Raw genomic sequence first — 24,716 nt, forward strand, 5'->3', positions numbered from 1 at the left:
CTCTGAGACACGGGGGAGGCGGGAAACAATAGCGGGAGGAGCAGGCCGGAGACCGGGGACACAAGGGAGGAGTTGGCACCAGAACCGGGACAGCAAGCGGCGGAAGCAGTTCTGAGAAAGGAGCTGCCTACTAAACCCAGAAAGACTTCCAAGTGCTTACAGCAGGGTCGAGTGAGCGCCATGGCGGACAAGGAGGGTAAGTGTGGAGAAAGTTCATGGCTCATGTGCACTGAGAGCTAGGAAGGTCTTCCTGGAATCTCCTTAGTGATCAGTAGTGCGGCGGAGTGACTAGTGACTGCATACGTGAGGCACATCTGGGCCATTGCACTGCTCTAGTTGGCAGTATGGCGTGTCGCTCTTTAGTTGTGGCACATCTGCATGGTAACTCTTGTTTTTATCGGGCACAGCTGCTTTTGACGACGCTGTGGAGGAGCGGGTGATCAATGAGGAGTACAAGATCTGGAAGAAAAACACCCCTTTCCTATATGATCTGGTAATGACTCATGCCTTGGAGTGGCCTAGTCTAACAGCTCAGTGGCTTCCAGATGTCACCAGGTGAGTCTCCATAGAAAGTGTTTAAGATGGTGTGATCTTGTTAAACTAATGCTCCATTCCCATCTCCATAGTGTTACTCAGGATCAGAACAGTAAAAATTACAGAAAGTACAGAGTTCAGTTTCTGGGTGGCTGGCAAGGCGCCTGTCACCTTATAGCCCAGCATACTGTGCTGTGTTGTCCGGCCATCTTTGAAGTGTGCAACAGAGGCTGCTAAGGAAGCTTCCAAAGTCAATGTGGACATATCCATAGAGTATGTTCCCATGACCGGTATGGGGGTCTGTTGCAGTCATCCATCGTAGGATCAAAACTTCAAATATTGTCAATAGGAGGGTAACGGGCACAGATAGTGTTCTATGTCTGTCTGTTCGGATTGACCATTGTAAACAACATGATGGTCGCTTTTTTCCATTGTGTAGTTTTAACGTTAACAGAGTTTTTTGTTTGTTTTTTCTTCAAAAATTAAAAAATATTACAGTGGGAAGTTTGTTGTTTTTATTACCTAGGAGTGAGCTGGAGGGGCTCTGTCTTCATCTGTTTAAAGTGATTCTACCATTAAAACCTTTTTTTTTTCTCTCGTTGACTGGTCAGAATAGATGTGTCTTTGCCCCGCCGTTCGATTAAAATTCTGTTTTTCGTCGGTATGCAAATAAGTTATCTTGCAGCACTGGGGGCGTCCCCAATGTTGCGAGAGAAGCCTCCAGCGCCACTTCCATCTTCTTCTGGAACGTCTTCTTTCGGCTTTGGGGGTTACACTTGTATGCCTGCACAGTTGGTTCTGCCATCGGGCCGCAAGCAGAGCCGAATGTACATGCTGGTGGCCTTGCTTTTGTGGTTGCTTATGCGAGCATGCGCAGTACGCTCTGAACTCTGTTGAACTACAGGAGTGTACTGCGCGTGCTCGCGTAAGCAGCCACAAAAGCATGGCCACCGGCATGTGCATTCGGCTCTGCCTGCGGCCCGATGGCAGAGCAAACTGCACAGGCAGGCGTACAAGTGTGACCCCAGCTCTGGAAGAAGACGCATGAAGAGGACGTTCAAGAAGAAGATGGAGGCGGCCCCCTGTGCTGCAAGATAAGTCATTTGCATACCAACAAAAAATAGAATTTTAACCGAACAGTGGGGCGAAGAAGACATCTAAAGGTAGGAGAAGAATAGATTTTAAGTTTATTCCGAAGTGTCAACGAGAAAGTTTGTTCTGTATAAAAAATCTGTATGATTATTTTGCATTCACAGACCAGAAGGAAAGGATTTCAGTATTCACCGCCTGGTTCTTGGTACACACACCTCTGATGAGCAAAATCACTTGGTCATTGCCAGTGTACAACTTCCGAATGATGATGCCCAGTTTGATGCCTCTCATTATGACAGTGAAAAAGGTGGTGAGTATAGTGTTTTTAAAGAAGAACTTTCATGTCCTCAGACACTGTTGGTATGATATACCGCTAGAAAGCTGGTGGTGCACTCAGTTCAGTGCACTGTCCTCTTCAGCGGTATTTCCCCTGGTGCCAGAGATATTGATGCAGTTAGTTTCAGTACCATTATCTCTCCACTATTAGAAGGAGCAGGTCTTACAACTAAGGATCATTGCTGGTGATGAACGCACCCCACCCCCTTCCATAGCTTTGTACTGTCAGGGTAGGTGTTTCTCACAGCCCAGTGATGACACTAGACTGTAAGCCCTTCTGACAGTGAAGAAACATTGGTGGTGATGCCAACTGCACCCATATCTCTGGCATTGGGGTGGATAACAGCAAAGGTGCCAGTGTGCTGAATTCTAATATATTTTCTATATTCTGTACATACTACCACTGATGTTGGAGAGCATGAAAGGCCTTCTTTAAAAGTAAATTATGTAAAACAACAAACAAGGAAAGAGTATGCGTGAAAACTACAATTATATTTATGCAAACTTTATTAAACAGGAATAAGTAAAACATCCTACAAACTATCATTTTAAAGTACAAAGTATGTACACTTAGAGAGCATGCACATAACAATAACACAGCAAAAAAAAAAAAACCTCACAAAAACAACTATCCAACCCTCAATTTAAAGGCAATTCCTAAAATTATGAATAAACAATAATGCACGATAATAAACCCACAGCCTAATGAGGGAAAGAAGCATATAGGTAGAATGCTGAATACACACCCCACGTGTTTCACATCTACATGTGGCATACTCAAGGCATGCAGACACAATTTTTCCTTGTTTATTGTTTTTAGATGTGCTTTTTGTTTCTGTGCCATATATGGTTTATTCACTCCCCCCCCCCCCCCCCACCTTTTTTTTTTTTCTTACATTTAAATGTGAATTTTGCTGTACATTTCAGATACCTCTATGGGTGTTTTGTTTTTTTTGCACAATGCCGATCATGATTTTTACGTTAGTCCTGTTGATCTGGCTTACATGATCAGACATTCTGATATTTGGTGGACATAACATAGCAACATTCGATACCTGCAGCAAGTCTCCATTATATTGACCCACTTCTACAAAGTTTGCTGCACTTAGAAAAAGGCCAAAAATACTGTTAAACTTGGCGCATCTACTCCCTTCACCCCACTTGTTTAGGAAGTAGGATATTTCAGTAAACCAGAATATAGTTGACACTGTAAAGCTAGTGAGTTATACACATAGTTATGCCAGTTTCTAATTAGCATAGATTTGAGATCAGACGCAACTATATTCGCAGGAGTTAATCTGGTTGTACATAACCGTGTGCTTACTGCCAGCCGTGAATGGGTGGCACACTAATGTCTTATGTGTGCCAGCTGTTTTTCCGCGACCCCATTCATTCAATGTATAGGAGCCGTGGAAGCATGGCTGCAAAATCGGACAGAAGTTGGACCTGTTCCATATTTTGTGACGCTCACACGGACATGTGTATAGGCCCATAGAAATGAATAGTTCAGTGTACTATCCAGGAAAAACCCTGATGGCACACTGACCTTTCACATGGTCGTCTGCAAGGGGCTTTACTTAAGGTAATTCTGCCAAGTCTTGTGCCTGTCGGGGAATCGGTAAATACTGGCTTACAAATCAGCAGTCTTCATCAGTTCTCTCCAACATGCAATCTTTTATCAGAGAGATTCCTCTGACTTCTATATGTATCAATAGACTAGCTTCTGCCTGCAACTACATCTGCGGGTTGTTGTTTGCGATGAGCCGCTTATAATTGTGCTTGGCGGTGATCCACCTGCGTCCGTGTGTCGGCTCTGCTACAACAACAAACATACAAACTTTTATAATAAAAATATTAGTATAGTAAGTATTAGTAGGAAGGCTAGGATAGGATCACTGAAGACTGTCATTCATCTTTCTCCCTCACAATTGGAGCTACTGCTCAGCTATGAGGTTGTACTTTATCAGACCTGTGTGGCCTTGCTTTCTGAAAATTAAACATCATCTATAAAAACACCTAGGCTTGTCTGGTGAAAAGAGCTTTCTGGATTGGACAAATTTCTGTTTGGGATTCAACATTCGTTAAGAACTATATCAATAAGCAGATCTTATTATTTTAAGTGGAAAGTGAGAGGTAATTAGAGAGGATGTGACACCAGGTCTGAAAAGCCCAATGACACATTTCACTTTTATCTGGCAGAGTCACCCTGAGCATTTTGCTGTATTGTTTATCCAAATCCATTCATACATGCCAAGGATATAAGCCCATGCAATGTTGACGCCAAGTGAGTGGTATCGCAGATTTTGATATACAGTACAGACAACAGTGTTACTATCTTATATCTTTGGCATGGTTTAATAGATTATGATAAACCACCAAAATGCTCAGTATGACATCCAGGACTGTGGCGTTTGGAAAAAGTTTCTCACTCCAGCTTCAGGAAAAAAAAAATATTTTTAGATGATATAATTAATGGTATTGTATTTTAGATGAATAGTTTATTTGCAAACTTTAGTAGGAATTCATTCACTTTAGTTTTGAATGAATTAGAGAAGCTTTACTGCTTATATCTGACTATGGCTGTCAGCTATTTATGAAGGAGTCAGAGTTGGGCTATGGAAAGCTACCAACGCCACAGCCTTAGTAACAGCCCATGTAACATGAAGTAAGTCATTTGAGCTTTTCAGACCCCTTAATAGACAGTGGCATGCAAAAAGTTTTGATACTCCTGGTCAAAATGACTGCTCTTCAAAGGGCATAACATTAAAGATGACACATTCCCAATGGATTTTTTTTTTTTATTTTATTTTTTTTTTTTGGGGGGGGGGGAATATTTTAGGCACCCTGCATGGTCAGTACCTTGTAGGAACTCCCTTTGCATGTATCACAGCTTGTAAACACTTTGTAGCCAGCAAAGGGATTTTAATCTATTCTTCCTTGGGGAAAGTCTTCCAGTTCTGTGAGATTCCTGGGTCGTCTTGCATGAACTGCTCTTTTGAGGTCTAGCCACAGATTTTTAATGTTCAGATCAGGGGACTGTGAGGGCCATGGTAAAACCTTCAGCTTGCACCTTTTTTTGAAGTCTTTGGTGGATTTTGAAGTGTGTTTAGGATTGTTATCCATTTTTAAAAGCCATCCTTTTCAATTTCTGCTTTTTTGCAGATGATATGTTTACTTCAAAACGTGCTGAAATTTCATAAAATCAATTTTTCCCTCTACCTGTGAAATTTTCTCCATCTCCCTAAAGCTGTAAAATTTGTATCACTCGTCCTTTCCTTACATTGATGGTGAACAAGCCAGAACCCTAACTGGCTAAATAAGATCTGAGTCATTGGTCAAAGTTATCTGAGCACACATCTACAAGAGTTCCCACTTTTGTAAGGTACTCCTTCGCCCCTTTTTGACTCTAAAATTGTACTCAAACATAATACACTGATATTGCTTAAAATTAAAGACAAGTGTTTAATCTTTAACATTATGCTTTTTAACCTCTTAAGGATGCAGCCAAAAGTGCCTTAAGGACCAGGCCTCGTTTTTCAAAACTGACATGTCACTTTATATGGCAATAACTTTGAGACGCTTTAACTTACACAAGTGGTTTTGAGACTGTTTTTTTGTGACACACTGTACTTCATGTTAGTGTTGACATTAAATCAATAACTGTGTATTTATAAAAATAAAAAATTTGATGTAAATTTGCCAAAAAAAACGCAATTTTCAAAATGTGAACTGCTCTGCTTTTCAAACAGATATTTATATCACGCAAATACATGAATAAATATTATCTACCATTTCTCTGCTTTATATTGGCATCATCTTTTGATCATCTTTTAATTATTTTGGATATTAGAAGCGATTTTCCAAATTTACAAGAAAATTTCCCAAACTCATTTTTTAGGGACCACTTCAGTTCTGAAGGGGATTATAAAGGCCTATATAATAGACCCCCCCATAAATCACCCCATTTTCAAAACTGCACCCCTCAAATAATTCAAAACAGCATTTGGGAAGTTTAACCCTTAAGTATTTCACGGAAATTAAAACAATATGGAGACGAAATTTAAACATTTCATTTTTTTTCTATAATACATTCATATAGCTCTAAAGTTAACACATTCCCAAAGGGTTAAAGGAAAAATTGCATCTCACATTTTATTAAGCAATTTCTCCCGTGCACAGAAATACCCCACATGTGGGTGTAAATTGATTTTTGACACTGGGTGTTTGAAAAGCAGATTTTGTTGGAATAATTTTCAGGCACCATGTCTCATTTGCAGAGCCCCTAGAGTATCAATACAAAGGAAACCCCCCAAAAAGGACCCAATTTTGGAAACTACACCCCTCACAGAATTCATCAAGGGGTTATAGTGAGCATTTAGACCCCACAGCCTTTTCACAGATTTTTATTAACATTGGGATATGTAAATAATAAATTACTAAAATGTCACTTTATCCCCAAAGTTTTCATTTTCACAAGGAGTTAAAGAAGTAAAAGCCCCCCACAGTTTGTTAAACCATTTCTCCTGAACACGGCAATACCCCAGATATGGTCGGAATCTGCTGTATGGGAACATGGTGGGGCTTGGAATGGAAAGAGCGCTATTTGCTTTTTGGAGAGCAAATTTTGCTGGAATAGTTTACAGGTGCCATGTCGCATTTGCAGGGCCCCTAGCATACCAAATCACTGGAAACCCCTCAAAAGTGACCCCATTTTGTAAACTGCACCCCTCAAAATTTTTTATCAGGGGTCTAATGAGCATTAGTATCCCAGACATGACTGCACAGCGGATGGTGGAACGTGAATATATAAGCTGTGCAGAGTGCATTGGGAACACCCAATTCTGGACTATATTCCCAGTAGCTCCTAAGATTGGGGGCTCACTTTGGGGGGTCAGTTCTGGTATATTTTCCCTCATAAGCTCTAAATCTGGGGTGTCTGCTGATATACGCTTATACACAGCTTATGCATTCCCTTCCTGCCGCAGCCAGTCGTGTTCTAATGATTTGGTGATTTTTATTTTATTTTTTTTATTTTTGTCTTCACATTGTACAAACTATATTTTTATTTTTCTGGTTGACTTGGCCATATAAGGGTTTGTTTTTTGCATGTTGAAAAACTGAGTACATCGTCCCTGGTGCTGTACGCCCTGTGCCAGCCCTGCAAATGAAGCACAGCCTAGACTACCATGCTGCAGGGCCAAGATGCCCTGTAGCGGCCTCCAGGTAGGGCTTGCTGTCTGCGGGGATTAGGGGCTTACACAGTGCATGGGGGGGGGGGGGGATGTTGGGGCTCCATGGATAAACAGGGTTGTTGGGGGGAGGGGGGGGGGGTTTTGAAGGGAAAAGGGATGTTGGAGTTTGGGGATACAGAGGGTTGTTGGGGGGGGGGGATGTTGGAGGTCTAGCGGGGAAAGGGGAACCATGTTTTCAGTGTTGGGCCCACAGGAAACTGTGGTAGGGGTGCAGCGGGGGTGCTTTCATATCTTCAACCGGCGGGGGCCATTGTCACAAGCTGCGGAGAAGGGGCAGTGGAGCATTCGGACAGGACTGGCGGCAAAGGGTGCGCCACGGCGGTGGAGACACATGGGGGGGGGGGTATGTTGAAGACGTGGGCCCAATCGTGCGCAGGAGGTGGGTTGTGCAGGGGGTGGCAGACTAAGTCACGGGTACTGCTTGTAAACTATATAATACATTTTATTAACTCTTTCTTGGTGGATTAAAATCCTCCCCAGCAATTCTGGTATTGCTTTTTAACTTTAAATTTTTTTCCCACGTAGCGTATAAGTAACATGTGACCTTTATTCTGCGGGTCAATACGATTACGGCAATACCTCATATTGTTTTTTTATGCGTTACTAGTTTTGCAGAACAAAAAAACTATTTGGGGAAAGAAATCAATTATTTTTGCATCGCTGTCTTCTGAGATGTGTAGCCTTTTTTTTTTTTTTTTTTTTCGGCTGACAGTTGGTTGAGCGCTTATTTTTTGCGGGACGGTCTGTGCTTTTTATTGATACTGTTTTGGGGCATGTGTGACTTAAAAGGTTTTTTTTTTTTTTTCTTCAACTTTCTTAACTGTTTGCAAGAACAGTTACTTTGACGAAGGGTGTCCAAACTTTTACATGCCACTGTATATTTCTCCCATTGTAATGTGTCCTTTCATTGCACTATAAAAGTAGTCATGGAGGCACAACCATTTCTGGGTTCTGCACGGTTTATACTTTTCAGTTGTCAAAGGAAAATCTCACTTCTACTGGAAAAGGGCTAGTTCACACTTGAATAGGGTGTGGTGGAATTTGGTCCAGAAAAAAAAACTCTTCAGGAATTAGGAAGCGGTCTTTGACGTTGAGACGGTTTTTGGTAAAAACCGCCTCAAACCGCTAGGCAGTTTTTCCCTCCAACACAGCGATTGGACCTTTAAAAAAACCACGTCACAGTTTTTGGCAAAAAAAAAATGTGATGTGGTTTTCCGCTTCCCATTCTTCCAGACTTGTATTGATTTCCTGAGGCGGAATCTGCCTCAAGAAAGGGCAGCTCGCTTCTTTTTTCCGCTTGTGGGAACAAACCGCTAGCGGTCTACATAGACCTCTATTGTGAGGGGGCGGATTTTGAGGAGGATGCCGTGCCAAAATCTGCCCCCTATTGCCCAGTGTGAACGGGGCCTAATAAAGAAACATGGGGTGCCTGTTGAAATCAAAACTGCAAAAAGTGATTCTTATGAACTGCAGCCATACTGGGCAGGTTTACTAATTCTGTGTAATATTTAGGCAATGTAAACATGAAGGTTTAAATTCAGCCATTTATGGGAATACACTCTTTGCCATCCCGAGATGGTTATGAGTTACAAAAACAACCAAACTAAGTTGTGCTATGCTGTTTCCATAAATGTCACATGAGTAAATGACCTACAGAAACGGCATACCACGGTGAATTATGGAAGTAGCATGGCTCACCGTGCCACTCTTTCAATAAGTCCTGTTTGCCTCTATAGGAGTTATAGGAACAGCGGTGTTTGGCTTCTGACATGGAGGTCAACAGATGGAGAAACCTAATTTTTCAGGTTTTATCACACAAAGTTGACTGGGCCATTTACTGGAAACAAATGTCTGTAGGAACATTCAGTCCTAATAATTAGCCTGTGTGTGCTATTAAATGTCAGCAGCACATCACATTGTTTAAACAGAGATGCACTGCTGACAGACAATGAAACTAGCTGGGGGACAAACTGCCGCCTTACTCTCCTCTAGCTTTGTGTAAACGGCTGATGTAAAGCGTGCTATTGCACGTGTTCTGCTAGGTTCACATTAGCACTGGGTTTCCAGTCTTCTTGTTTGTCGGAGGGCAAGAAGAACTGACAAATGAACTGTTAAAATAGTTGACACCAATGCAGCCTGAGGGACCCTTTTGTCTATTATGGGGTCCGGTGGGTTTCTTTTAATGTCCATTTTTAACTCGAATCACTAGACCAAAAAAAGGTTTGTCTAGCAGGGCTATTTCATCCAGGATTTTTAAACAGAGGCTGTCTTTAGAATACATTCTGAAAATACACTTGCTGGATGATCAATTTGGCTCATCATGTACACTGACCAAATTTCACGCAGGCAACAAATGACCTTATGTGTCAATTAGTGCTTGCTGGCATTGGCTTCTAACACAGCCTAATACATAGCTCATGGGAAAGGAACTACCACAAGTGTATCGTTCACTTCTTTGGGTTATCGGCAGCACATCACTATTAGCATAGGGTGATGTATGGCTAACAGACCTGCATCTTTTATGGGGCATAAAATACTCAATCTGCTGTCAAACTAATGGTTGCTGGGATTGTTGGTTAATCGACAGGGCACTTGGACTCCTCAATCTTGTTTATAACAGCCTGTTTAAGTGGGTACATATTTTGGGTAGCGTTTGATATGTTACCAACTAGCTTCAAAATAAAATGATTTTTTTAATATTTCAGTATAATTTAGGTGCATAGTTACTTTTAAAATAATTTGTTCACTTTTTAATCAAAGAATTTTCACAGTTTCCGACTCTTTTGTCCTACTGACTTCACACTTTTTACCAAAAGAATCTTCTTGAAAGAAACAATTGCTGTACTCCCTGATGTTACATTCGCTGATTAAACTATGCTGTAAAATGTCATTATGTATTTAAAAAAAAGTACACTTTGCCTATAGTTATAATGTTTGCTTGATGTCTAAGGTGGAATTTCCTAAGTATTTAAAATAAGTTAAATTTGAAGATTCTTATTTTAGATATGATTTTGGGTTTGGTTCATTTTCTTTATTAAATCTGTGTTCTTTAACTCTAGTTCTAACTTGTTTTATTTCAGAGTTTGGAGGCTTTGGTTCAGTAAGTGGGAAAATTGAGATTGAGATCAAAATAAACCATGAAGGAGAAGTAAACAGAGCTCGCTATATGCCACAGAACCCATGTATCATTGCAACAAAAACGCCATCCAGTGATGTTCTTGTATTTGATTACACTAAGCACCCATCCAAACCAGGTGAGCCTAAATTTGTGTTTTATGTACTTTGTGCAACTGCAAAAACAGTTTGAGGCTGGGGCCCACATGGTGGAAACACCGTAGGGGGCGTTTTAGTCACTGCAAGGTGGATGGGATTCTAGCGAACCCCAACCACACATTGTGGAAAAATATGCGCAGCAGACAAGCTGCAATTTTCAAAACCATTGTGGTTTTGGAAATCTCAAGTTAATTCTACCTACAATGGGAGCAGAAAGTCTGCAGAGGAAACCTCTGTGGACTTTTTGTGAAAAGCACTGTGGGCAAAATCATGATGTATTGCCACCACGATTTTCCCCCGCTGCGTTTTTTGCTTCCCTGCAGCTCGCTATATGGCATTTTAGCCTTTAAATGTGCCCTGTATCTTTAGACTTAACCCCCTATTGAAAGGCTATATGTTTGTGGCGCTAAATAACAATTACATGGATGTCTAGTATTGCCTTAGAGCCAGGTGCTCAGTTGTCTTGACAGCTTAGTTCATGCCTTAATTGTATTAAAGTAACTTCCATTCCTGACCATTTACTCTTTAACTGTGACTTGATCAAAGGGACACTTTACTACCTTCCCTTCAGTCAGATCACTGGGTATTGCTGAGATTTTGATTGGGGATAGGGAAGGTTCCTTCTGTCAGCCCTGGAGACCTACAAAGTCCCTGTTTTTAAAAGAGGATCCTTCACCACTTCACCAAGTCCGGCTCCACTGATTCTGGCCCAGTTGGAATTCTTCTATAGCCCTGCACCGTTCCTGAGTAATAAGTACTGTTTTGTGCCTGATCTGCTTTTTAGGCTCTGTGCTGTCAGGAAGGTGGTGTGAGGCAGAAGCAGACAAGGGTTTGGCATTCTGACACTGGCTGTCTCTGGAGCTTGTAATCACGCTCCCCTGCTTGACACTGTCCTTCTGACATTATAGAGCTTAAATAGCACTTCAGGTACCAAGTTGCTTGGGAATGGATGAGGCTAGAAAGACTATTCCAATTGTGCTGTAATCAGTGGCATGGTACATATCGATAGATGCTAAGAACTTGAATTGGTGGAGGTGGTGAAAGGTCCTCTTTAACCCTGAGTTCCATACATGTATGTCAGTTCCCTGTGCCATTATTGGGAGAGTCAATGCTGCTATGGCAACCTGCTGCATGATCGAAGTCCCTTGGTGTACCATCTTTAGTTGAGCATCTGGTCTTTCCTGAGACATAACGTGATTCACTAGGTTTTAGGCATGTGCTAGCAATATATTGCAGCATATTAGTACTGCATCATGTTCTATACCTAATCAAAAAATGCCATGAACTGTCCCCTTAATGGGGGGGGGGGGGGAGATTAAAACTCCCTTTAAAAAAAAAAAAAAATGAAATGTGAAAACCAATACATATTTTTACAGCTGTCACTAAAATACTTAAGAGCCCAGTACAGTAGTTCCTCGTGGGGTGAAGCAGGTGCTAGTGTGTACTCACAGCCAGAAACATGCTCTTAACACCCAGAATGGGAAAACCTCAAAACTGCGCATTTCAACATTGACAGCAGTGTTTGCCTGTAATGATACCTGGCTGATCCTGTTTCAGAGAGGCTCAGCCTATGTATAAAACCACTTTAACTTAAAACATTCCAGAGGTACTACCAGATAGTGATGCATGTCAGATTTGAAAAATGGAGCTGTGGTGGGAAGTAGTTTAAAGAGTTATTTAAAATAAAATATCTGACACTGGGGAGAAAGGAGTCGGAAATGCTGCATTTTTTTCCTCTGTGGAAATGCTTTTGGGTTAAAAATGCAGCTTTTTACTTTCCCAACAAAGTGGGTGAGATTGTATTTATCCCCCAATTGGTCAATAGACTCTGGCTGGCATAAACAGTATGTAACATAGATGCTATAGTTCCTCCACCAATACTCAAATATCTGGCTAAATCTTGGCCATTACAGTTGGCTACACTATCAAGGTTTGCCTAAAGAAATGTAGGACTCTAACCTTATTAACCTGTATTTTCTCATACATTGTAAGCTCTTGTGAGCAGGACCCTCATTCCTATTATGTTTGGCTACACTATGATGTCTGATATTGTCTGTTCATGTACCCTGTGATTTATAAAGTGCTGCAGAAGTTTGTGCTCTATAAATAAAATTACTGTAATCTGAGCCAACAACTGAGCTTTAACATGATCAAATCTTCTTAGTAATTTACTTCAGGTTATCATCAACTCTATTTTGTTCTTTAAATACTTTATTCTATCTAATACTGTAGATCCTTCTGGTGAATGCAACCCTGATCTTCGGCTTCGTGGTCACCAAAAGGAAGGATATGGTTTATCCTGGAATCCTAACCTTAGTGGAAACCTACTTAGTGCATCCGATGACCATGTGAGTGCTTCATTTATATTTTGTTGTTTTTGTCTTACAGCATACCTCCAGTTATAAACAACTTTGCATAAATGGTGAATATAACTGTCATATGTATTAAAGAAATATATTTTCATCCTCACTTTTCACACACTTTCTACATGTTAGTTTGAGTGGGGAGGAGGCTACCAGAAAAAAAACCACTCATATTGCTGTTATATTCTACTATGGTGCTCTTTTTAACACTATTTGGTTTGTAGATAAGAGGCTATCAGTGCACAGAATGAGGCAATAAATCAGTCAGCTAGCTGTGCAGCAGTCTTCCCTTCTCTATAGAGATCTGTGTGTGAGGCTGAATATGGAGACAGAATCTTATAAAGACAATCAGATATGTGAGCTGTTACTTAGTTTATAATTCAGTAAAATTCTCTTGTGGAGGTATGTTTTAATGTTGGTTACTACATAGGCTGCCCTGCTCAGTAACACTATCTTCTCTTTATGGGGATAGAATTTTGCCATATTTCCTCTAAAGTATTTCATCCTGTAGGTATCTTGATTATGACAATGCTAAATATCTTTACATTGCAGACAATTTGCTTGTGGGATATCAGTGCAGTACCCAAAGAAGGCAAGATTGTTGATGCCAAGACCATTTTTACAGGACATACTGCAGTGGTGGAAGATGTTTCCTGGCACTTGCTACATGAATCCCTATTTGGATCTGTTGCAGATGACCAGAAGCTTATGATGTAAGTATTCTAGGTGTGGTTTGAATAATGTTACTGAATGTTATATGAATGCTGTTTATATTGTTAAAATGCGTAATGTCTTTCCATTCTCACTGAATGAACAGACTCTACTTATTCCACATTATGAGCAAATCTGGTTTATTCCAACCTTTGCTATATTTCAGAAATAAATTGCAGTTGCATTTCCTTACTCCCCTACTATACTGTAGTTTTGTTTTGTGGACACATCTAATTTTTATTTGGGAATACTGACCAAAATAATACTATGAGATTCCTTACTGTGACCTGGCAAGCGCCTGTATTTATGGAATTGTAAGTTTAGATTAATAACAACCAATACGTGAACTGCCCGGGCGGGTTTTGACACCGAGAGAGACGTGGCTTTCCCCTCCGCTGTCGGCTCAAATGAATGAGCTGACATAGGAGGGTGCTGCTGGGGGCGGAAGCCGCGCGGCTTCCGCCTGAAGATAGGGCAGGTCGCTTCTTTTCTCCGCTAGCAGCAGCCCGCCGCATGCGGAAAAAATAAGCCTGGCAGTCTGCATAGACCACCATTGTAAAGGGGTGGATTTTGAAGCGAAATCTGCTGTCAAAATCCGCCCCTTTGCCCACGTGTGAACTAGCCCTTATTCTCTACTTATTCCACTGCTTATGTTGTCTGTTTATAGATGGGACACCCGATCAAACAACACCTCGAAACCTAGCCATTCTGTGGATGCTCACACGGCTGAGGTCAACTGCCTCTCATTCAACCCCTATAGTGAGTTCATCTTAGCTACTGGGTCTGCAGACAAGGTAATACTTTCTTGTCTGGCATAAACAGTAATTCTTTTCTTTCTAAAGGGAAATTTTTTGCTGTTGTGCTAGAGTGACTGTTAAGTTGTGTGTGTGTGTGTGTGTGTGTGTGTGTGTGTGTGTGTGTGTGGGGGGGGTGCTTACAAACACAGTACAGTGTGACCACAGTTTTAAATGAAGTCACTTAACAGTATTTGTAGTGTTTCCATACACTATACTTTTCTAGACAGGCCTATATGGACAGTATCTAGTCTAATCAGTTATAGATGTGTGTTTACCATGGAAATCTCTAGAAATACACTGAGACATGTATAGGATACTGTACACTGTATAATATTTGTAATGCTGGGCAAAAACGGCACGATTGTCGACCTGCTATATTTCGGTTAACTAAATGTTTCTAAAACTGTGGGATTGTGTTTCTGTATCCAGCCTTTTGGATTAAATTGATTTGCTGCAAATTTACATCTGTCTTTCTCTTTCAATAGACTGTGGCATTGTGGGATCTACGTAATCTGAAACTGAAGTTACATTCATTTGAGTCCCATAAAGATGAAATCTTCCAGGTAAACATTAAAATAGCATTTCATCATACACAATAAAATTCTGTTCAACTATTTCCGGACAATCCATTGACTTTATACATCTGGGTGGTCCACTTTTCATAGGCTGCCATAGGCAGTGTGTAATCGACATCAATTAATGAAAATAAAAGTATCCCCATGCTCAAAAATGCCATATGGTAAATGTTGTAGTAAGGAGAAAAAAAAAATTCAAATTGCCCCCAACACCCTGCCTCCTATTAAAAAAAAAAAAAAAAAAAAAAAGTAGAGATCCGACCCCTCTCAAAACAATGGTATCAAAAAGTCACCTTGTCTTGCATAAAAAGGCACACACATTTTTCTAGTTTTTAATGTTTTGATAACCTTTTTTTAATTATATATATATATATATATATATATATATATATATATATATATATATATATATATACACCTATACCGTATATACTCGAGTATAAGCAGAGTATAAGCCCAAATTTTACCACAAAAAACTGGGAAAACTTATTGACTCAAGTATAAGCCGAAGGGGGGGAATGCAGCAGCTACTGGAAAATTTCAAAAATTAAAATAGTCGGAGTTTTTGGGTGTAGTAGGTGCTGGGGAAGGGGAGAGGGTGTTTTGTCTGTCTGCCCCTTCCCTGCGCTTGAGGACGGAGTCCCCTCCCCCCTTCTTGGAATTCAACCTGGCTGAATATAGGGTATCTGCAGTGCTCCTATTAACCCCTTCCGGACGGAACAGGAGCACTGCAGATCCCCTATATTCAGTAGACCGGGCACTTTCAGACACAGGGATACCTAATGTGTATGTGTATCACAGTCATTTTCTAATATTATATGTACTCTAGGGAAAGGAGGGATTTAGAACTTTTATTTTTTTTTTTTTAAAGCTGCTTTTCTTTCTTTCACTATTTTATGGGAGATTCTATACATTACTATCGCAGCTGGTCTCTGAACTGAAAAATGTAAAAAAAGGGTCTCTTTGAATGTGAGGGAAATGCAAAAACAAAAATTCTGGTTTTGAAGGGGTTATAGGGCAACTCTGCCCCCCAAAAAAGTACAGTTAAAATGTACCCAAAGGTCTCTTATGACCTTATGGGGTGCACCATGTAAAAACAAAAAGTACAAGTACAACATACAAGTAAAGGGAAAATAATACTCATGATCATCCCCATATCACAGGTTCTAGCCCTGCTCATCAGCAACACACTACATAATTACTGTAACGATGAGGGAAACTATTTTAAAGGTTTTTTTGTTTAATTAGTACTTTGTGCTATGAAAAAAAAAATATTGAATAACCCATATGAAATTAAATGCTGTAGCCCTTAAAAGTGCATGCACTAAAAAAATCCAAAAAGTCGGGTAAATTGGCCCTTTCAGGAAGTGGTTAATCTGCCATCGAGACCTGATGGGCACCAGATTATTAAATTCACTGTTACCTGGCAAATATGAGATGCCTCAGAAGGGAACACAATGAAAATGATGCCTGGTAGAATAAAAAAAACCAAACAACTTGTGTTTTTGTCAGTGTGCACTAGACAACTTCATGTCAGCATGTTAATTTAACTGCAGGTACAGTGGTCCCCACACAATGAAACTATTCTGGCATCCAGTGGTACTGACCGGAGGCTCAATGTCTGGGATTTGAGGTAATTTGTAGACATTTACCAGCAGTTCGAGTGTTCTGTTGTAGTTACATACAAGTAAGGCTGTACTCACATTTCCATGGGAGAGTCCACAGAAAATCGGCAGGAAAAAAAAAAAAAAAGTCCCGCATAAAGTAATCTTCTCTGCCACTTTAAGGTTCAAAATGGCAGACACCTGACAAACCTCATTATCATCAACAGGGCCTGCTGGGCTCTGTGTATGACTTCTGTTTTAGTGGTCTGGCTCTCTGGAGTGTGCTGTGTTGGAATTGAGCATGGCTTTTATATCACACTTTGGATAGTTTGAGGTCTTGAGGACTTAAGCTGTGTTTAGAGCACTAGTTTTCTTAACATATTTGCTGTTAAAAGTTCTTAATAGCCTAACACACTTATTTTTGTATTTTTATTTGTTAAAGTAAAATTGGCGAAGAACAATCTCCAGAGGATGCTGAAGATGGCCCCCCTGAGTTGTTGGTATGTAGCTATGGAAATGCTTGTTTTTCAGTACTTCAGCTTTTTACTTATTTAATTTTCTTTTTTTCTTCTTGTCCCTTAGTTTATTCATGGAGGTCACACTGCAAAAATCTCAGATTTTTCTTGGAATCCGAATGAGCCTTGGGTTATATGTTCAGTATCTGAAGACAATATTATGCAAGTCTGGCAAATGGTGAGTTCTTGCTTTTTGCTACCAATAGTGATTGTATGTTATGTAATATATATCTACACCTTGCATGTATTCAGGACAAATTAAAAATGGAAAATTTCACCTACTTCTTTATTCCAAGGCATAGGATGGACATTGGATAATTTTTTGCTAATGGTGATTCCATAAATCTCTTAACACATACATGAATCCAGTTCTACTTAAGCCATTTTTTATTTTTTTTTACTCCTCAGATGACAATGGTCAGAACTTCCCCCCTTTCCTTCCCACGTTCATAGTGCTATGAGGGCTTATCGTACTTGGATAGATAGTACTTTGTAGTGGTACCATTAAATAGTCTGGAAAATGTACTGGGAATCTGCAAAATAGAATTCAGAATATGGGGGGGTGGTATAGGAAGAAAAAAAAAACCCTGCATTTGCACCAAATTCTTTGCCTTTGTTTATCTTGTTTGTGCCTCTAAATTGACAGGTTTCCTATATTTGGCGGGTTGTTATGATTATGAAGATACCTCATTTCTATGTATCTATAGGTTTTATTTTAACGCCTTTTCCTTTTTTAAAAAAAATAAATAAATAAATTTTTTCTTGGAGTTTGCCATATTCTGACACCTGTTTTTGCAAGGCTAATACTTTTCATTTATTCCATTTTTGGAAATGCCAGAATTTTATTTATTTTTTTTGTCTGAAGGGAGATGGGGGGAATTAGTCTTTCCCCACTACGTTGTTTACCATATGGGGAAACAGTGTTTTGGTGTTTTTTTAATGTTTGGATGTGGGGATGCCTAATGTACCGTATATACTAGAGTATAAGCCGACCCAAATATAAGCAGAGGCCCCTAATTTTACCACAAAAAAACTGGGAAAACTTAGACTCGAGTATAAGCCGAGGGAGGTGGGGGGGAATGCAGCAGCTACTGGAAAAACTTCAAAAATTAAAATGGTTGGAGTTTTTGGGTGCAGTAGATGCTGGGAAAGGGGAGGGAATGTTTTGGTTGTCTGTCTGCCCCTTCCCTGAGCTTGAGGACTTTTTTTTTTTTTTTTTTCCTCTTCTCTTCCCCACTTGGAATTCAGCCTGGCTGAATATAGGGTATCTGCAGTGCTCCTATTAACCCCTTCCCGACAGAACAGGAGCACTGCAGATACCCTATATTCAGTAGACCGGGCACTTTCAGACACATGGATACCTAATGTGTATGTGTTTCACAGTCATTTTCTACTTTTGTAAGTATTCTAGGGAAAGGAGGGATTTAGAACTTTTATTTTTTGCACTGTTATGGGAGATTCTATACATTAATATTGTGGCTTTTAATTTATTTTTTTTGCATTTATTTAATTTTTTTATGCTGACTCGAGTAGTAGCCGAGGGGGGCTTTTTCAGCACAAAAACTGGGCTGAAAAATTCGGCTTATACTCTAGTATATACGGTATGTGTTTATTTTGTGACTTAAGGAAAAGCTAATGTATAGTCAATATATATCTATATAAAATCTTATTTTATTTTAAAATTTTAGGCCAGGGAAGGTTAAGAGGAATTTTTTTTTAAATACACTCCTGTCCCCAGAGCAGCAGTATCTCCCAGTGTGGTGTGGTCTGGTTCTGCTGCTCCTGTGTTTTCTTCCAGTGGAAGTCCCCACTGCATGTGACCCCTGTGACTTTTCCCAAGACCAATCAGTGGCCTCAGGAAAAGACACGGGACCAGTGAGAACTTTCAGCAAAACAATATGGCGGATCAGCAGGACCAAGACTGCCTGTGTATTGTTGTGGGTTTTTTTTTTTTGTTTTGTTTTTTTGTTTGTTTGTTTTAAGACGCTACTCTTTCTTATATACTCTATTTTGTCTTTGCAGGCAGAGAATATCTACAATGATGAAGACACAGAGGGTGGTGTAGATCCAGAGGGACAAGGATCCTAGTTTCAATAACCTATCTATACTTTCCCCAGCCCCCCATTTTCCCTGGTGCAATCTAGTGGTGTCTAACTTCAGATATGTTTCTATCTAAGCACTTGGACATTGACCTTACTGTGCTACAAGCTACCACTCCTGATTCAACTCAACTTGCTTTTATTCATCTTGGTCTGAAAAGTTCCTTCTGTTTTATTTTATCTAATGTTATGTTATAATGTTTTATACAAGGATGTCATTTTTAACAGTTAAGTATGATGGCCGTTTTGTTTTTTTGATTTTATCAAAGCAAGGAGAGGAGTAAATGAGACAGCTTGACAGTCAATGTGCCTTCAGGTGCACCTCTTTGATTTGAAGAGTCTTGGACCAGGCAGCTTCATGCAAACATTCCTTATATTTTTCCACTGGAAAAGTCAATTTTGTTCCTATTACTATCTAGGACGTGCTCAGTAACATCATACCCATGTATATTTTATTTTTTTCCCCAAATTGAAGTATATATTGTACTTTAGACTTATTTCTTATCATTCACTGTTTAGTTGTGCTTAATTTGTATGGGGACGCAGTAATATCCTTTTGTATTTGTGTGGATTAAGCTGTCTGTGTTGCACATCTTCTTTTTATGGTGGATGAGCACCTCATTTAAAATAAATAGATTTAAATTTTTTTCTATATCATTTTATTTTTTTCTTGTAGGGTGTGTATATAATTGAGTGATTTTTAAACAATTGTTTTGGGAAAATTTTTTAAAAAAAACTATCATAAAAATTGTATAGCATATAACGAGCTATAATAGGGAAGCTTCCTTTTGCCTTCGTTTCTTGGCTGAAATTTAAGATGCGCAGTCGGTTCACTTTAAAACTTGACGTGGGCTCTTCTCCAACCTCTGTATAGAAGTGTTCATCTTGGGCTTTTAGCACAGCTGCTGCTTCACTGTCAGTATCAAATATTACAGAATTGGACCGGTCATGGTCTTCAAATAGGTCACTTTTTTGTAACAGATTTGAATAACTGTCCATATAATTCAAGACAACCTCTGTAAAAGAAAAATGGTTATTGGATCAATTTTAATGAACTCATATGTAAAATAAAACAAAAATGCGCAGATTAGCCACTAGATGTCACTGCATATTACACATTAGCAAAAACCTATACAGTACCTGTGTAGATATAAAACATTTTTTAAAGGGGCCACTGGGAAAAGTCATTTTTATCTAAACACATGCTTGCATAGGCTTTATAAAGTCTATTTCACACCTACCTTTTGTATGTAGATTGCCTCAGTGGTGTCTGAATAAGTCCGTTTTTATTCATATGCTAATGAGCTTCCAGCCAGCTCAGGAAGTTCCCAGCAGCCTCCTCTCTCCTATTATCTCCTATGTGTGTGAGGCAAACAGGAAGCGAGTCATCATCAGCAGCAGTCTCCCATAGAAAACAATAGGAGAGGTGTGCACGATCTATCGTGCACCAGTTTAATTAGCATATGAATAAAAACGGACTTATTCAGAAACCACTGAGGCAATCTACATACTATAGGTAGGTGTTAAATAGACTTTCTAAAGGCTATGCAAAGGTGTGATTAGTTAAAAATGACTTTTCCTAGTGATAGTGCCCCTTTAATAGTTATGCATCACTCATAAGCTGCTCTCTGCCCCTCATTGACCATCAGTGAACATTGTAAGAACAAACAATTAAACCCTGCCAGAAGTAATGATAAATAAAATATATATATATATATATATATATATATATATATATATATATATATATATATACACACACACACACACATAATTATAATAGAGAGGTTAGCACCTCCGGAAGGTTGGTTGAATTGCATTTACCATGTGCTATTCGACGGAGTACACCAATAACTATGCAGGGGAGGTATTCGATTGAATACTACTCACTCATCTGTAAAATATAGCCATCATAACTTTTATTTTTTTGTTCCCCATCTCTCCTATCACAATGTGGAATAAAGTATTATGTGCCCCCCAAAAAGTACTATTGAAAAATGCAGCTCATCCTGCAAAAAGAAGTGATCAACCAGCTCTGTGAACAGAAAAATAAAAATGTTAGACCTAGCAGAAGATAATTAAGCAAAAACTTTTTTTTACCTCCATTATTCTGCAAAATTAGTAATGTATATATGATCATACTAAGCCATAAAATAAAGGTAATTGGCCCTTGGTAATTGGTGAATGACAAAAAAAACAAAAAACCTTTATGCCAGAATTAATATAATTTAGTCAATAAGTTATAGGCATATCAAAATGTACAATGCAACAACAAAAAAACATAATAGCCACATCTTTAGGCCATAACTGGCTGCAGCTGGGAGGGAAATGTGTAAACTGTAAGTGTACATCACAGAACATCTCAAGTTTAGAGATTTTAAGGTAAATCACACTGGAAGTGACCCCCACACCTCCCAAAATCATAAGCTACTGCAAAAATAGTGGGCGATTTTATGTACCTTATATGCTCTGTACAGCTTACATAATCACTTTTTACCATTTACTGTGTGTTCAGATGAAAAAAAAATACTCTTAATGAATTCCCCTTGAATTTCTCTTGAATTTCCCTTTAACCTCTACAATGGCACCTGTAGACGGATTTCCACACCCCATGGACAGAAAACAACTGGTGTTCTTTGAAAGGTCCCTCCTCAATCACCTCTTTAGTATCATATAACTAGGAATACACACTTGAATACAAAATCAAAAAACACACAAGGTGATCCAAATATCAGAGTAATTCTTTCCCCCCCCCCCCCACACACACAAAATGGCACTTGTAGGAGGAATACATTTTAGAGGGGAGGCAGGCACCACTGCGGAAAATACTGTGGCCAAAAGAGGAGTCCCAAATGGTGACAACATCCAGCTTATAGTATATGTAAAAGGTTGAGGGGTTAGCCCATGTGGCTTCTTGACAAATCTGTTCAAAAGAAGCAGATGCTCCCTCGGCATAGGAGGCTGCCATCACGTGAGCCCTCAAACCCAGTGGAACTGGAATCCCTTTAACACTGTAGCAGAAGGATATGGCTTGCTTTATCCATCTGCCAATAGTTGCCTTGCTAGCACCTGCTCTCTTGATCCCTCGTATTACAGCAACAGATGATCTGAGGTCCTAAATCTCAGATCTGTAGAGATGAGAACATATCTATGCACATCTGAGAAGTTTTGACAGAGGGAAGGATGACTTCCTGCAGTCAATGGAATTTTGAGACCACCTTTGAAAGGAATGAGGGTTGATGTTTCAGCACAATTCGGTGGTTGTAATATGGAGGTCCCTTTAACGAACCTTTTGACATTCAGATGTTCAGCCATCCTCACATCTAGAAATGCATTCAAAGCTACAATCTGCACCTTGATTGTACTGATCCTCCTTATCCAAGCCACAGAATCTCTAAGCTCAAGGATGAGGATGGTAAGCACGTAAAGTTCCACTTGTCTTTAGCGAAGACGTGGGAAGTATTCCAGGTCATCAGATATATCTTTGTTGTGACCAGCTTTCTGCAGAGGAGCAGGGTAGAAATGACATCTGAGAAGCCACTATCCATTAACTGGAGCAGTTCAGTCACCAGAATGTAAGATGATGAGCCACTTCTGGGTGAAGAATCAGTCCCTGGGATAGGAGGTCTTCTGACACTGGTAGAGTCCAGAATTCCCCTCTGGAAAGATGGACCAAAAGGGAGCAATCACGATAACTTGTGCTCTTTTCTCCCGAATGTGTGCCAGGGTTCCTGGTATTAGCAGGAAGGGGGGAAAAGGATATAGAAGACCCCTGAGGCCATGACTGTGTCCACTCCTTTCAACCGATCCCATCTGGAAAGGAAGAAAAAAATAAAAGTCTGGAAGTTGGGTGTTCTGACTGGAGATAAACAGTTCCATGCAAAGAAGATTCCTGTCCACTAGGGTACAGAATGTGTAAGTGCATAGTCTCCATTCTCCCTCCTTCAGGGTCCACCTGCTGAGAAAATTGGCAAAACATCACTTCCTTTTAGATGGACTGCAGTGAGAGGCCTTTTTCCGTTCCGCCTAGTGACTCCCTCTGTTCATCCAACCCTATGGTAGAGTACATAGCTTTATGGAGTGAATCATTGTCTTCTGCCAGTAACACTGGACATCCTGCAGTTTCCTGGGGTGATTCAGAGACAACTACTTACCCGTCTTCATCCTTGCTGTCCGAAGCCTGAATCAATGGTTGATGTTGATTGGAGGAGGTAGAGGGAATGGCTGCACTGGAGGCAATAGGAATAGCCAGACCCATGTCCACCGCTGCGTTCACTTCTTCCCTAATAACCAACTTCAGGGTCTCAAGTAGGGTTGAAGATTCCTCCACTACCACTTTGTCAGCACATTTCTGACAAATTTTGGCTAGAGGACTACAGGCCCTTTTTGCATAAGAAACATCTCTGACCCGAGGTGTTAATACCTGTATTAACACGAAGGGTCGACTGAAAAAAAATTGAAAACTAAAAGGGACAACCGGGGGGATCTACCAGCCTAGGGGCAACATCAATGAGCTTGGCTTGGTTAAATCCGAGGTGGCAAACATCTTACAGGAGCCAAAAAAACACAAACAAAACAGCTACAATGCTTCTACAGACTAGATAGCAGTAGCAACAAAAAAGATTAATAATTTTCCATCCCTACCAGCCCCTAGCTCTGCCCCATTCATACATGTGGTGGCAACATTCAGATGCTAAGTCATGTTCCAGGAGAGGAGGAAAAGGGGTCCCCAGCCACAGGGAATCACTCCAAAGCCTACATACGAGCCTCAGAATCCCCTCAAAAGGAAGAAAAAGCCAGGGGCAGCTGCAATCCGTGGTCTAAAAGGTAGTGAAAAAAGTAAAAAAAATAATGCATACTCACCTGTCCCTGATGATCCGGTGTCTTCCCGGCACGTCCCATTCTTCTGCTGCGGTGCTTCTCCCGGGTCTCATTGAGTTCAGCAGAAGCTGCTGATTGGCCTCAGTGTTCACAGTTTTCTAAATGGGGCCACTTTCTGGGGGGAATACACTTTACTAGTACTTCATAGCTCTGCAAACATGACATCCCACAACCATACATCTAAATCTACGGTGTATAATCCAAACAGCTACCTCCTGAGCGCCCAAAGAGTAGTTTATGCCCACATATAAGGTATTGTACCTGGGATACCCCATTTAAAGGGATCCTATCATTTACACGCAATTTTTTTCTAGGTACCACGTCGGAATAGCCTTAAGATTTGGCAGCATTTTCGCTGCGCATATTTTTCTGCAGTGTGTAAATGGAATTCGCTAGAATCTCATCAACTTTGTATAATGCTGTATAAATGTTGCGGTCAAACTGCAGCATTTACCCCATATAGCCCAAGCACAAAAAAAGCTGTGTTTCTGCAACATGCGGCAGTGGCCCCACGTTACGGAAACACAGCTTTTTTGTTGCAGATTGTGTTTTTGTTTGTTTTTTTTTCTAATAGCAAAAGCCAATAATGTCTACAAAAGTAATGGGAAATGCATAGGAAGTTCTTATACTTGTACCTTCTACTAAATCTACTCCTGGCTTTGGCTCAACGAGTGGCCTCAACCC

The 24,716-nt window shown here is 40.1% G+C and overlaps 3 protein-coding genes across 4 annotated transcripts in view; 2 read left to right on the plus strand and 1 right to left on the minus strand.

The window, feature by feature from the left end:
* RBBP4 (RB binding protein 4, chromatin remodeling factor) lies at positions 1-19,777 on the plus strand. Of its 2 annotated transcripts, none has more exons than XM_075264697.1 (12): positions 1-196; positions 408-555; positions 1,791-1,933; positions 10,295-10,468; positions 12,720-12,835; positions 13,403-13,563; positions 14,229-14,355; positions 14,844-14,921; positions 16,490-16,566; positions 16,980-17,037; positions 17,120-17,230; positions 19,075-19,777. In XM_075264697.1, the coding sequence occupies exons 1-12, from the start codon at positions 181-183 to the stop codon at positions 19,138-19,140; spliced, it is 1,275 nt and encodes a 424-aa protein (XP_075120798.1). In that variant the 5' UTR covers positions 1-180; the 3' UTR covers positions 19,141-19,777. The 2 variants fall into 2 exon arrangements, with proteins under 2 accessions (XP_075120798.1, XP_075120797.1); XM_075264696.1 differs by having other exon boundaries at positions 2-196; positions 1,791-1,936.
* The window catches only part of ZBTB8A (zinc finger and BTB domain containing 8A), a 140,721-nt gene that overhangs the window by 34,583 nt on the left and 81,422 nt on the right, over positions 1-24,716 (plus strand). The gene's annotated exons all lie outside the window — the stretch shown is intronic.
* SYNC (syncoilin, intermediate filament protein) overlaps positions 19,774-24,716 on the minus strand; it is a 13,104-nt gene continuing 8,161 nt past the window's right edge. The window contains exon 4 of the mRNA XM_075264705.1: positions 19,774-20,167. Within this exon, the coding sequence (XP_075120806.1) occupies positions 20,116-20,167 (52 nt within the window). The 3' untranslated portion in view covers positions 19,774-20,115. The remainder of the gene's footprint in view (positions 20,168-24,716) is intronic.

The sequence above is a fragment of the Leptodactylus fuscus genome, chromosome 2, assembly GCF_031893055.1.
Source record: "Leptodactylus fuscus isolate aLepFus1 chromosome 2, aLepFus1.hap2, whole genome shotgun sequence".
Classification (NCBI taxonomy): domain Eukaryota; kingdom Metazoa; phylum Chordata; class Amphibia; order Anura; family Leptodactylidae; genus Leptodactylus; species Leptodactylus fuscus.